Here is a 13,396-nt window from a genome sequence, read left to right on the forward strand (position 1 = left end):
GCCTGCAGCGCGGCTGGGCATTCCGACAGCTGCAGGAGGGCCAGAGCAGGCACGGGTGAGAACAGCCTCCTCCTCCTCCTCCTCCTCCCTGCAAACTGCAGGCTGGGTGAGGCTGAAGGCAGCGAGGCTCTGCGATACTGGGCGTCAGGCTGAGTAAATCAGTTGGAAGCGTTTACAGGATGGCATTAACTCCCCGCCTGCCTGGCTGTCTGGGGAGAGGTTACAAAGAACATGGGTTTGCAGCAGTGGTGTCACCGTGGGCTTTGTGTCCTGCCAGGGCCTGGCTGAGTACTGCACGCTGATCGACAGCTCCTCATCCTTCCGCGCATACCGAGCCGCGCTGGCTGATGTGGAGCCTCCCTGCATACCTTACCTGTGAGTTGGTAGTTTCTTTCCTCTGCCGTTACTTCTGCACGTTAGAATGGTTCCTTCAAGGATTTCTCAGCAGCTTCTGCTCAGCTCAGCACTTGCCTTTTGCCCTACATCTCGAATGAGACAGCAGTGCGCCACACCAGCCCACACGCCCTCTCTGGAGCAGTTTGTCCCGTAGCATAGGGCACCAGGGTGACAGCTGTCTCTTGTAAAGGCGGCTGTTGTGTATTGACTGTGGCGAAGGAAAGATCAAGTGCCTGGATCTTTAGTTGATGCTTTTTAACTATATTTTCTTTGGGACTGTGGGCAGAAAGACAGATTTACCCATGAGGTGCGATGGATCCCACAGCTTCAAGCTGCTGCATGCTCCTCTGTGACAGCTCTGGTTCTGCTGACTGCAAGAGCTGGTAAATGAGGAGCCTGCCTTGTCAAACGTGCTGCGTCATCCTCTTTCTAGATGAAAGGTTGAAGCTATTGCCCTGCTCTTGGAAGAGCCTTCTGATCTAGATACCAGATTTGCTCTGGGTTTACACTGGTAAAACTTCTAGTCTTACTTTCTTCTATGGAAAGAGCTCTGTCGGAAGAGGTTGTGTAGGTACACAGCATCTCATCTGGCAGGGGACCACAGCAGGACTGTGCGGAGATACGGCTGAGTAGGGGGGAAGGGAGCATGGACCCCCTTGCTGGGGAAGCCCTTTTGTATAAAACTGGAAGGAAGGTTTAACTCCTGGCGGGCATTTCCCATCACAGCTTTCTTCCAGCCTGGTCCTCCTTTCCGTGGAGGGTGAAAGTGCAACCTCAGTGCCCATAGTGTGACCATGAGTACCTCTCAGAGATCCCTCGGCTGCGCATGGTGGGTGCCTTGCACCTGGACACCTTTGCATCTGCTGCTGGGGGAGCATTTCTGCATCTGCTGCTAGGGGAGCATTTCTCTCTAGTTTAAAGTTACCATGCCGGTGGTGGCAGCCGCAGGAGGCTGCTAGGTTGCATCTGGCTGCTTTTTGGCTGGTCATCCTGCCCCTGTGTAGCTGACCTCTGTACCTGTTTGTCTTCTCCCTGGCCTGCTGCCCCTGTCTCTCAGAGGCCTGATTCTGCAGGACCTGACCTTTGTTCATCTGGGGAACCCTGACTACATTGACAGCAAAGTGAACTTCTCCAAGCGCTGGCAGCAGTTTAACATCCTGGACAGCATGAGGTGCTTCCAACAAGTGTAAGTGCAGCAAGAGCAGGGTCAGGGCTGGCGTTGAGACACCACGGCGGGGACTAGGGGGGGCGTGGGGTGTTGTGGCTGGGGCAGGGGAGCCCCTGTGCGAGGGGAAGGGAGTCTAAGGCAAAGCGTCGTGATGGAGGTGTAAGGATACCTGGGAACGACAGGGCCCCGGTCACAGTCTCCTTCCCTGTCTAGATTAGATACGACTAAAAGTTGTAAAGACGTTTTTCCTATGTTAATTTTGAGATCCAGCGCAGTAAAAATTTCCCACTGCTCCCTTCCAGATAACAGGTTTTCCTCCAGGTTTTGCTGTTGCTGGTTCCTACATTCTCTAGGTCGTGGAGGCTTTTCTTCAATGCTGTCTTGCAGCAGAGGCAGCAGATCTAACTGCTGATTTAAGTGTGATAGTGTCTGGTTTTTTTCTTTCTCCCTCCAATTCAGCGAAGGGCGTGATGGTTTTTTCCCTTTTTCGGTGTCACACCTCTGCCAGGAGTATTGGGCGCAGGCCACAGTGCTGGATGTCCTTAGAGCAGGGTGGGGGTGGCTCAAAGTTGGGAGAGGTCCTCAGGTAGCCCCTTGTTTAACTGCAGCCCTCCTCTGGTTTTCCAGACATTACGACATCAAAAGAAATGACGACATAGTGACATTCTTCAACGATTTCAGCGACCACCTGGCTGAGGAGGCCTTGTGGGAACTGTCCCTCAAAATCAAACCTCGGAACATTACGAGGCGGAAAACAGACCGAGAAGAGAAAACCTAGGAGGAGGGGTTGTGCGAGCGAGGAGAATTGCTCCGCAGACGCACCGAGGGCAGCTATGAGACTGGAGTTCAATGTTTGTACCTGTTACTGGATGATGCACCCTCCCTCCCAGCGGGCAGCGATCCCTGGGGGTGTGAGCGTCGGGCTCTCGCAGCAGCCAAGCCGTGACCGTGCGCGTCAGCCGCCAAGGGCAGAGATCAGCCGCCGCTCGCTGTGCTCGCCCACCTTCTCCTCCCGTCCTTCTGTGCCATGAATCAGCTTTAAACCCGGGGAGAGAGCTTGTGGAAGGAGGGTCCCATGCAAGCGTGTTACTGGTTTGCTGGCTGATTGCATCCGGGAATACCTGGGCTTTTCCTTCCATCCACAAAGGAGGGTCAGCAAGGGCTCAGCACCCCCAGACTTGTCTCCAGAGTGGCGTTCAGCAGGCAGCAGCCACGGAAGCCCAGGGTTTGAGCCAGCCCTGCAATGCCACCTTAAAACGTGTTCATCGTAGGAGATAAGGATGGAAGAGCCTCCCGCTGCCTGCCGGAGGAGCTCTGCCTTCAGAGAGCTGCTTGTGTTTACAGGGGTCTTCGGTTTACCCCAGATCTCTGGCACCTTCTTCATGGGAGGAAGGTACCAGTCGTAGATACGGAAGAGGCACTGAAAATGTGGGCAGGGACCCGCCATCTGCAGTCATCGTATCCCCCTCCTCCTCTCAGATCTCATTATTTAAGCAACAGTAATCCCTCCAAACCCTGGAAACGTGGACTACCCGAGGTACTGCAGTTCACTTGTCTGTGAACCCGTATCTTTTAGTGATGGTACTAGCTTTTGCACAGTAAATGCTGTAGTATACAAGACTGTAAATATTAGTATTTAGAATCCATTGGGGATTTTTTTGATGCATGTCTCAATACCAATGGGTTTATAGGAAAAAAAAGTGCAAAACAGTATGTACAAAATTCACAACCAGTGACAATGTTGTTCCAAGTGCTGGAAGAAGGGAGGCTCGGGGCGGCCGCACGGGTGCTGGCTGTGGAGCAGGCGCAGGAACCAGGCAAAGGAGCCAGCGGGGCCATTTCTGGAGTTGGAGATGGGAACCAGGAAGGAGCCCTGTGCCCAGCCGAGCCGCCCCGAGCCCTCCGCCCCGCTCCTCTCTCCTCTCACTGTTGCCAAATGGTTTTTCCCAGGGGTGTCTGGCTGACCCTTGGTGCTGTGCTTTGTGATCCGCGCTTTGGCAGGAGCCCCAGCAGGTCCCCAGCCCCAGCCCCGCCGTGCCGGAGCCAGCAGGGCAGGGGCAGCCCGGCAGGGAAGAGCGAGCGGGGATCTCATTTCCCACACACGCAGCGTTAATCCCAATCTGTTTGGTGTGCCTTATTCAGTCCCTCTGTCCCCTCTGTGTCCCACCCAGGGTGTCCTCCCCAGCGCAGCCCCAGCTGGGCCACCTCGCATCCCTCCTCTGTCCTTACCCGATGGTTTACGGTGTGGATCGTGGGCTTGAGTGTACGCTGTAGATTTTAGCAGCCTCATGAGGCCTTTCTCAGCACCATGTCACGTGGTCACAGGTTTTTACACAGTTCAGTCTAACAAAATCCTGCAGTTTTCGGGCAGCAGCTCGCAAGGAATACAGGCAGGGTGTTTCACAGAGCATCCTTAACTTATTTCTCAATAGCAGCTCCGTGTTTGCTAAAGCCTCTGTTTATTCTGGGTGAATCAGAGTTGCAAGTACTTCCTTCTACAAACAGATTGCAAAGTCTTAGCCAGCTCCCTGCAAGACAGCAGCTCTGCCTGGCGGGCGGCAGCAGGGTCTGTAGATTGTACCCAGCTCGATTATTTTCCAGAGGTCAGATGCTGAAGCACAGAAATACCCTCCTGCCTGCAAGGCCACCTTCTGGGGGAGGAGAGCGTGGGATGCAACACCAGTTCGTGCCGTGCAACCCCAGAGCAGGAGGAGCGGGGATCTTCCTGTGCTGAAATGTGGAGTCCGAGCCAAAACTCTTCAAAACCAGTTTATTTTTACGGCACTAATGGCACTGGGGCCATGTGTCGTGTCCGGCCGAGGCTTTGCAATCCCCAAAGGCTTCCCAGCCTTCCACGCAGGAAGGAATGCTTGTGGTGTTCTCCTTTGTAAATAAGATTTTAAAAAAAAAAAACCCTGACATGGTGAGACTGTGAAAAGGCAGATACACCCCGTCCCTGGAGCAGGCTCCCTGCAGCCGGCGCTGAGCACCTCCCTGGGTCGGTGTGCGGTGGCACAGGAGTGGGGGGTGCGGCGGTAGCACCAACACTGCAGCCCATCGCTCCGCTTTCCACGGGCGGGGGTGGGGGGGCACCGTGTTCATGGCCAGGGCTCGGTGCCGTGGGGGAACAGGAGGGTGCACCTTGTCTTCAGCCCTGCCGGGTCACTCCCCTCCTCTCTTGCTGGCCAGCGGGAGCTGTTTGCAGGTTCTGCCCTGCGCTCGAGACCACGGAACCCTCTTAGCAGCAGAGGGGTCTCGCTCCCCGCCCTGCGCCAGCCCCCCCAAAGCCAGAGGCTGAGCCCACGATGTGGGGACGGAAGGTCTGTGTGGCCGCAGCACCTCGTCCAGCACAGTGGGGCTGAGCCCCCGGCTTTCCTCCCCTCCCTCTCCCCTTTGCTCTGCTGTCATCCCCAGCCCAGCCGGGTGTCCCGACCTCGGGCTGGGCTCACAGGGCTGGGGGGGCCCTAAAGAAGGGTCTCCTTGCCCAGAGCAGCTTCAGGTTTGCTGACCGCAGAGACCCCACCCCCCGCCCCCCTCGGGAGCAGGACCCCTGGGGAGCAGATGCCCAGAACGACAGCGCTTTGCAAGACTGGCCATGAGCGTGTTCACGTGTCTTGCAGGCAGTGTCCTTGAGGCCGTCACCTCTCATTTTTGGGAGATGGAGGGGTCTCAATCCCCTCTCCGCGCAGGGCAGGGAGCAGGAAGAAGCAATGCCCCCGGTCACCAGCCCCCTGCCCTGCTCCCAGGCCTCTCCCCTACCCCCAGCTGTTCAGTTGTATTATATATTTACCACTAACCCCGTCCTGATGGTGGCATCTTCCTGCGAACATTTCAGACCTGTAACTTTTATATTAAAGACAAATAAACACCAATAACAAACCTGCCTGACGATCCTGTTTACAGTGCATGCAGCAGTCTGTGGATTAAAGTGACAATCGAATCCACTTCTGGCACTGGTGTGGCCTCGTATTTTCTCATGTGCCCTAAGGGTGTCCCGCTGCCCTTGCCCCTCTTCCCTTTTATTTTTCCTCTATAAATTTCTTCCTTGCCTCCGTCGAGGTGGTCTTGCCCCAGTACAAGCCCTACGCTCGGGCGGGAGTATCTGCTCCTGTCACCTTCCTGCGGGCACCCATGTCCCCTGTGCTGGGGGCTTCCTGCTCCCCAAAACATGTTGGCAGACGCGTGCCCGGTGCAGCCTGGCCGGTGCAGCAGCCACGTGCCAGGGGCTATAAATAACCCCTGTGGCGACCGAGCACGCTCCTGCGCTATTCCAGTCCTGGATGGGGTTCAAAATTCCTCTGGGAGTCTTTGTCATCGGCCGGCTCGGGAGGAGGATGGCCAGACTGACCGAGCACATACCCCTGGCTCACTCGCTGGGGCTGCCCCGCGGTGCCGCATCCACCGGCCTGGCAAAGCACGAGGGGGCTGCAGGCTCGGCCGCAGTGCCCAGGGGGGCAGACGCGAGGGCGGCGGTGACCGACATCCCTGCTTGGCTCATGAGAGCCATGGGGAGACCCAGCGGCTTGTCCTCCCCGCCCCCACAGCAGCTCAGCCAGTGGCACCCCCAGACCCAGGGCCGCTGCGTCCCCAGCACAGCCCGTGTGGGCTCCCCTTGCCTGGGGTCCCGCTAGGGCTGGAGCCCCCACACCTGCCTGTGGAGGAAACCCTCATGTGACCAGTGATGGGAGAAATTGACCCTAACTTTTGTGGTGCGCAGAGAAAATGGCAGCTTTGGCTACACCTGTATTTTATTTCAATCTGGAAGCAAGAAGCAGGCGGCAGCGTGGACAAAGTTACCGTAGAAGCTAAATTTGTGGCTTTGTACCTTCTCATGTTAATTACCAGTGAGGGCTTCTGGCATGCCCAGGCAGCGGCTGCACGCTGTGGCCTCTCCATCATGCCTTGGCCCATTGCTCCATCTCCAGCCCCAATTCTCCAGGACGCTCCTGCCGTGCTGTGTGGCACCTCCAAGGGACATTCCGTGGTCACGGGATTCAGCATCCTGCAGCAGCGCTCGACCCCGGACACGGCGCCAGCACGGCTTCGGCCTGGGCTCCTCCTGCCTGCGCCACGGCCCACGGGGCTGGGAGCGGGCATGGAGGCACATGCGGCTCCAGAGCGGCTCCTCGCCCTGCCAGGATGTAAGGGCGCTGCCCCCCGGCCCTGCGGTTGCTTCATGGCCGCCCCTTCCCCACGGCAGCCCCAGCAATGCCACGCGGGGGCTGCGGCCACTCCACCTGGCCATCCCCCCTGGGGCCGCGGTGAGGAGCCCTGCCCTGTCCCTGGGGCTCGGGGTCCCTGTCACAGGTACAGGGCCACCAGGACGTAGATGACCCAGCTGATGGAGGCAAACAAGCCGAAGAGGAGGCTGAAGAGGACCAGCGTCTGGGCCTTTCTGGATGCCACGTTTGCCCAGGCCACATCTCCACGGCTGAGTGCGGCCCGGGTCTGGCCCGGGGGGAGGAAGGGGAGCGGTGAGAGGGGACCCGCAGCACAGGGTGGGGGATCGGGGGTGCCAGGCGGGGCTGGGGTAAATCAGGACCGCGCTGTCCTTACCTCATGGGAGTAGAGGAGGGCGATGAGGCCAGTCAGTGGGCAGCAGAAGACGGTCACCAGCACCGACTCCACCATGTAGTCCCTGGGCAGGTGCTGCGATGGCCCCGTGCCCGCCTGCCCCTCGTACTGCGACGGGGGAGGGGGGCGGTTAATGCCGCACAACACCCCTGGGCGAGGGTCCCCCCCCCAGGTTGTGCTGCTCAAGCATCGTTTGGGGCACCGCGTGGGACCCCACAAACCCGGGAGGGGAGATGAGGGGGAACCGGGGGGCGTGGGGGATACGTACGGTGGGGCAGGGCAGGGGGGCAGGGGGGGGGCCCTGGGCCGGGGGGGGGCCCCGGCTGGTACAGGGCAGGTGCCGGCTGGGAGAAGCCACCCGGGAGCGGCGGGTAGAGGAGGTGAACGCTCTTGGGGTCCGGGGGCGAGTAGGGCGGCGGGTCCCCCTCGAAGGCTGCGTTGGTCACCGCGGCCACCACGGCGGCGGGGTGGGCCCAGCGGGGGCCGGAGCCGTGCACGCCCCCGGCCGGCGCGCTGCCCCCCCCCCCGCTCCGCTCCCCCCGCCGCGGGGCCGCCGGACGCCTCCATCCCACCGCGACACCTACGGGGACAGGGAGGCCGTGGGCTGCCCGGGGGTCCCCCGATCGTGGGGGGGTGCCCGTGTCCCGGTAACGAGGGGCCGGGCCGGGCCGGGTCGCCCGCAGCAGCGCGGAGCGACCTCCGGAGCCCCGGCTCCACTCGCGTCCGCGCCCGCGGGGTCCCCACCTGCCGGGGCCTGGCCCCCTACGGCCCCCGCGTGGCCCCGGGGCTCGGCCGGGCCGCGCCGGTTAATCATTGACCGGCTGTTTGCGTGGCGCCGCGGGCGGGGCGGGGGGGTGCGCTCAGCCGAGCCCCAGCGCAGCTTTTCGGGTGCACGCGTGGGGCCGGGCTTTCCACGGAACACCGCGCTGCTGCCGCGGGGGGGGCGCTGCCCGCCCCGGCCTCGTCTATTTACATGCCAACGTGTATAATTACAGCTGTTAACGGTGAACGGGTGCGCACAGGCCCGTCCCCCGGCATGCACACACCTGCATGAGGCACAGCCATCACTCTACGCTGAGGCGCGGCCGTCTATGACGAAGTACGGCCACCACCTACGGCGAGGCCCCGCCGCCTATAGCGGGGCACGGCCGCCCACCGGAGCGTGCGCGGCGCCCCGGCCCCGCGGGGCTGCACCGCCCACCCGCGCTCAGCGCACGTGGCCCCGCCCCCGGGCCCGCCCATCCGCGCCCCGCCCCGGACTACAGCTCCCGGCAGCCCCCGCGGCAGCGCCCCGCGCCCCGCCATGGCCTCCGCCGGCGGCCCCGAGCCCGAGCGGCCGCACCCCAAACCCTTCCTCATCGGCGTCAGCGGCGGCACCGCCAGCGGCAAGGTGAGCCCGGGGGGGCGGCCGGGGCCGGCGGGCCCCCGGGGAGAGGCCGGGCCCGGGACCCCCGCGCCCTCGGTCCCCCCCGTGCCTTCAGCTGTCCCCCGGTGCCCTCGGGTCCCCCACCGCCCCCCCGGTGCCCTCGCCCCGCGCCCCGTACCGTCTGTCCCCCCTCTCCGCTGCCCTTATCGCTCTCCCCCAGTGTCCTCCCCCCCACCCCCCTCCCGGTGCCCTCATCGCCCTCCCCCCCGCCCCCCCCGGTGCCCTCATCACTCCCCCCGCGGTGCCCTCGCCACCGTCGTCCCCCCCCCCGCCCTCGTCGTCGTGTCCCCCCCGCCCGGCGCCCTTGCCCCCTCCCCCCCGGTGCCCTCACTGCCCCCCCCTCATCCCCCCAGTCCACCGTCTGCGAGAAGATCATGGAGCTGCTGGGGCAGAACGAGGTGGAGCAGCGGCAGCGGCAGGTGCTGATCCTCAGCCAGGACCGATTCTACAAGGTGCTGACGCCCGAGCAGAAGGCCAAGGCGCTGAAGGGCCAGTACAACTTCGACCACCCGGGTGAGCCCCGCTGCCCCCCGCCGTAACGGGGCCCGGCCGGCAGCCGGGGTCACCCGAGGGGCCTGGAGAAAAGCAGAAGTGTTGGACAACACGAACGCTCCTTTGCCCGCCGCCGTCCTGGGGCGCCTGGGCAGGGGGATGCTGCAGAGCTGGGGAGCATCCCAGCTGGCACGGCACCAGTGCCGGGAGGCTCCGTAATAAAGCGCAGCGCTCCCCAAACCCCCCGGCACCCCGGGCTCGGGGCGCTGCTGCGGGTGCGGACGGGACAACGATCCACCCTTGGCTAAGGGCCGGTGCCTGCTGTAGGCTGTCAGGGTGGGTGATGACAAGGATTAAGGTTGCCTGAGGTTTTCTAAATTACTCTTACCTAACAGACTAGAAGAGTTGCCCAAAATTATACAATTACCAAGTGGTTTGGAAAAATTATACAATTACGGGGTTCACATTTGGGTGCTTAATTTGTAAGTGGCAAATTCTGCCTTCCGTCTCTCTGGAACCAAGCACAGCGATTATCCCTTGGGTGGGGAGTGCTGGATCACTGCTGCTAGGGAAGGACAAGGCACGAGTCCTTTTTTTCCTGGTGTAACACCGGACAGGGAGTTTTTCCTTCAGGTCTAGAAAATTCGAGCAGCACATTTGATATATAGCAGTATCTGAAACTCTTCCTCTTGCAGATGCTTTTGATAACGATTTGATGCACACAACCCTGAAAAATATTGTTGAGGGCAAAACGGTTGAGGTGCCCACGTACGACTTCGTCACGCATTCTAGGTAGGTTTCAGGTTTGTGCGGTCTTGTTGCACATGTGGCCATCCCTGCTGTGGTGCGAGACCCATTTCAATGTCCTCTGGGTGTTGTTTCCTGGCAGGCTGGCAGAGACGACGGTGGTCTATCCTGCCGATGTTGTCCTCTTTGAGGGGATCCTGGTTTTCTACAACCAAGACATTCGGGACATGTTCCATCTGCGGCTCTTTGTTGATACAGATTCTGACGTCCGGCTGTCGCGCAGAGGTAGTGCTCAGCCGTCACGGCAGCGTCAGCCTGCTCCTGCTCCTGCTCCTTATCCATCCTCGGCCATGTGGTAAGACTCACGGGTTTTATCTTCCCATTCCAGTGCTGCGAGATATGAAACGCGGGCGGGACCTTGAGCAGATCCTCACCCAGTACACCATGTTTGTCAAGCCTGCCTTTGAGGAGTTCTGCTTACCGGTACTGAACGTTTCACTGATTTGATCTGTGGTTTTTTGGGGGGAGAGAAGGAGTAGGGTCGCCTGGGGATTAGCCAAACAGTAGCTGCAGCAGTGGTGGCTTTGATATTGCCATTACAAGCTGTTTTAGGAACTGGAAGGGTTGGTCCCTTCTGCTTGCAAAACGCCGTGGAAGTCCCTAGAGGCGGCGCACGGTTTTCTCCCTGCTGGCTGCCGTGGCTGTTTTAGCTCAGGCCCCTTTGACTGAAACACTCCCACTCTGCGTTTATTCTGAAGTCCTGCAGGCAGAAAGAAGGGTTTGGTTTCCACAGGCTGTCCCTCAACAGGGAACGCAGGCAAAAACCTGCAGCAGACCGTTACAGCATCTGCTTGCTACATCATACAACGCAGGGTCAATTTAGGTGCTCATGTAGTCAAATCAAGTTGTAAAAAAGCCCTTTGAGAACAAAATCCTGTACGTGGGTTAAATAAGATGGAAAAGGCTGGTTCAGGCGCCTCTTGCTCTAGATCAAAGCAATTCTGGGATTGTAAAAGTACTCATTAGAAATGCCAGATTTGCCAGCCTCTTTGTAAGCGTGTGTGTGAAGGGGTGAAGCAGGGGCTCTGTGGTGGTAGAGATCAATAAAATGTCATCACAGGCAGGAAGAAGGAATTTCACATGCACACTGAGAACCTTGGCTTTGGGCAGAGATTTAGCAACGGCTTGTGAAATGCTGACTAGAACCAGCTCTTAGCAAATAGACCTCAGCCTTGAAGCAGGCGACCCGTTTGAAGGCAGCAGACTCCTCAGAAGTGTGAAAGCGAGTACTCCACACTTGACCTGCTGCTTCTGCCTGGTGATTCACTGCACAGGGACAGTAAGAACAACCCCTGACCTTAAATCCAGTGCACGTCAGCCTGTGTGACTTCTCAATTCATTTAGGTGTTACCGTGACTGAGAGCTTTAACTTGCAGCCCCGGAGCACAGAACCCCTCTGTCTGCCCCAGCTGTCTGGTGTTTGGGAGCTTCTTCCTAGGGTAAAGCTGACCTTCCCGTTAACAGCCTTCCTGCCGTTTCTGTTTTGCAGACAAAGAAGTACGCAGATGTGATCATCCCCCGAGGCGTTGACAACATGGGTAAAAGGGAGTTTGGTTCTCAGTCCCGTTCCTCTGGGGAGACCACCCTTGGGGCGGGGCAGGGGGCCGCTGCCCGTGTTTGCCGGCTCCTAAGGGAAGGGGTTTTGCTGGAGGGCAGGGAGCTGCTCAGAGCCTGGCCAAGATGCCGGGCTGGAAAGCGGACGTGGGACTGGAGTGCAGAGCAGGACGCCGCTGTTAAAGCTGGTGTTGCAGTCGCTGGTTTCTGTGAGGTCTGACCTCACTGCGGAGGGTGGGCATTGTTTCATTTAAGGGCTTGTTGTTAAAACCCGAGTTGAACAGGGCTGGACGCTCCGCATCTTGTAGATAGCTCAGCCAAGAATTTCTTCATGTCCTGTTATTTCCCGTTCCTCTCCACAGTTGCTATAAACCTTATAGTGCAGCACATTCAAGACATCCTAAACGGAGATATCTGCAAGTGGCAGCGAGGGGCGGTGAACGGACACGGTCGGACCTACAAGCGCCCATTCCCTGAGCAAACGGAGAGCAGCAGCGTGCTAGCGGCCAGCAAACGCTCCCACCTGGAGTCCAGCAGCCGGCCGCACTAACCTGCCAGCATCTCGGGGAGTGGCCTCTGGGCCAGACCACCGCTGAGGACAACTTTGGGGAAGGACTTCAACAGAACGGTTGGTGAAGTGCCCTTTGAGTCATACTAGCAGCGGAGGGGATGCTGGTGTGAAACTTCTCACAGAGGGGAGGGGAAGGAGTTGGCCTGCTGCCCTCTCCCCTCCAAACCCCCTCCCTGCTCTCCCTGCCATGTCTGGAGTTATTACATCACTTGATGAAGTGGTTAAGGCAGTGCTACTTGCCTTTTTTTCATTTTCAAAATGGGATCTAATGCCGAAGTCTCCCCTGAAAATTAAACGCCACCAGGTGATTAGCAGGATACACCCCCTTTCCCCAGTGATGATTTTCCTTTGCAGGAAAATTACCTGTGAAAAAACCTGGAAAATGTCCAAAAGGAGAACCAGTCTCTCTGTCCAAGACTAGCTCGCACCCTGTTAATTTTAACAAGCAGGTGCAGTCCTTACTTTTCTCCACCTTGTTGGCACCTCGAGTGCTGGCAGTGCTCTCCTGCTGGCCATCCTTTCTAGCCTGTAGCAGCACGTGGGGGCAGGAATCTCTCCCGAGACAGAGAGGAGACAGGGATGTCTGTGACAAATGGGAACTTGCAGTTCATCAGGGAACAGGCTCAGGAAGTTGTGTGATTTGGGCTCCTAACTTGTTCCTTTCCAAGCTCTCGAACCTTGCTACGCTGTATGATTATTTTTTTGTACCCAAATAAGTCTCCTTTACCACAGTGACTGAATGTGTGAGCTCCAGCTGGATTGAGTTGCTCATGGAAAGAGAAACCTGACCTTGTCAGTATTAGTGGCTTTTAGGGCATTTCTGTCCTGCTGGTTGCAGATTCTGCTGGGCGGGATCTGTCCGCTTCCAGAGCTGGGTGGTAAGACCAGCAAGGGGGAAAGCTGTGAATCGGGAGACCCTCCTGATGGCACAAACGGCTGTCTGGGTGTGCTTCTACCCTCAGACAGGGTCACAGCGTTCCCCTTGCACTTGGGCAGTTTAAACTCAAGAATGTCTGGCTTTCTAAAAAGAGCAGATCAGAGGCTGGAAGTATAAACAGTGACATCCCAGTTTACTCCAGATAAGTGATACTGCAGCAACATGAAGCTTCTAGAAAAAAAATTCTGAAATGAAGTGCCAGTTGGGTCTTTGAGAATGTCCTTGTGATAACCTTCTTGAGTCTGGACTCTACGGTCTGTTTTAAGAATGAGGGTGGGTGGGGAAATACTATTAAGAGGAACTTTTTCATATTTGCCAGTTTTCTCAAACCAGGGTCGGGCTGTGATGGTTGTGGGTATGTTACTTTGGCTAATAAACTAATGAACAAACAGTGATCAGAAATGCCCATTTTATATAAAGGCTATTCGTTATTTGCACTACACCAGCACAGAGGTACAGGAAGGAACACTT

At 58.5% G+C, this 13,396-nt stretch overlaps 3 protein-coding genes across 11 annotated transcripts in view; 2 read left to right on the plus strand and 1 right to left on the minus strand.

The window, feature by feature from the left end:
• The window catches only part of RAPGEF1 (Rap guanine nucleotide exchange factor 1), a 92,326-nt gene extending 86,818 nt beyond the window's left edge, over positions 1–5,508 (plus strand). For all 9 annotated transcript variants that reach the window (XM_055795294.1, XM_055795289.1, XM_055795284.1 and 6 more), the window contains 3 exons: positions 278–375; positions 1,454–1,582; positions 2,192–5,508. In XM_055795294.1, coding sequence (XP_055651269.1) covers positions 278–375; positions 1,454–1,582; positions 2,192–2,342 — 378 coding nt within the window. In that variant the 3' untranslated portion in view covers positions 2,343–5,508. The remainder of the gene's footprint in view (positions 1–277; positions 376–1,453; positions 1,583–2,191) is intronic.
• A 766-nt stretch (positions 5,509–6,274) lies between these two features.
• PRRT1B (proline rich transmembrane protein 1B) lies at positions 6,275–8,266 on the minus strand. The gene is given in 5 exon segments (XM_055802689.1): positions 6,275–7,012; positions 7,121–7,246; positions 7,407–7,416; positions 7,418–7,718; positions 7,883–8,266. Coding segments are annotated over 5 exon segments (654 nt in total). The 5' UTR covers positions 7,953–8,266; the 3' UTR covers positions 6,275–6,865.
• A 105-nt stretch (positions 8,267–8,371) lies between these two features.
• Positions 8,372–13,316, plus strand: UCK1 (uridine-cytidine kinase 1). Its single transcript, XM_055802674.1, has 7 exons — positions 8,372–8,528; positions 8,918–9,077; positions 9,752–9,848; positions 9,946–10,088; positions 10,192–10,286; positions 11,353–11,401; positions 11,780–13,316. The coding sequence occupies exons 1-7, from the start codon at positions 8,442–8,444 to the stop codon at positions 11,965–11,967; spliced, it is 819 nt and encodes a 272-aa protein (XP_055658649.1). The 5' UTR covers positions 8,372–8,441; the 3' UTR covers positions 11,968–13,316.
• The last annotated feature ends 80 nt before the right edge of the window (positions 13,317–13,396 follow it).

Source organism: Falco peregrinus, chromosome 1, assembly GCF_023634155.1.
Source record: "Falco peregrinus isolate bFalPer1 chromosome 1, bFalPer1.pri, whole genome shotgun sequence".
Taxonomy (NCBI): domain Eukaryota; kingdom Metazoa; phylum Chordata; class Aves; order Falconiformes; family Falconidae; genus Falco; species Falco peregrinus.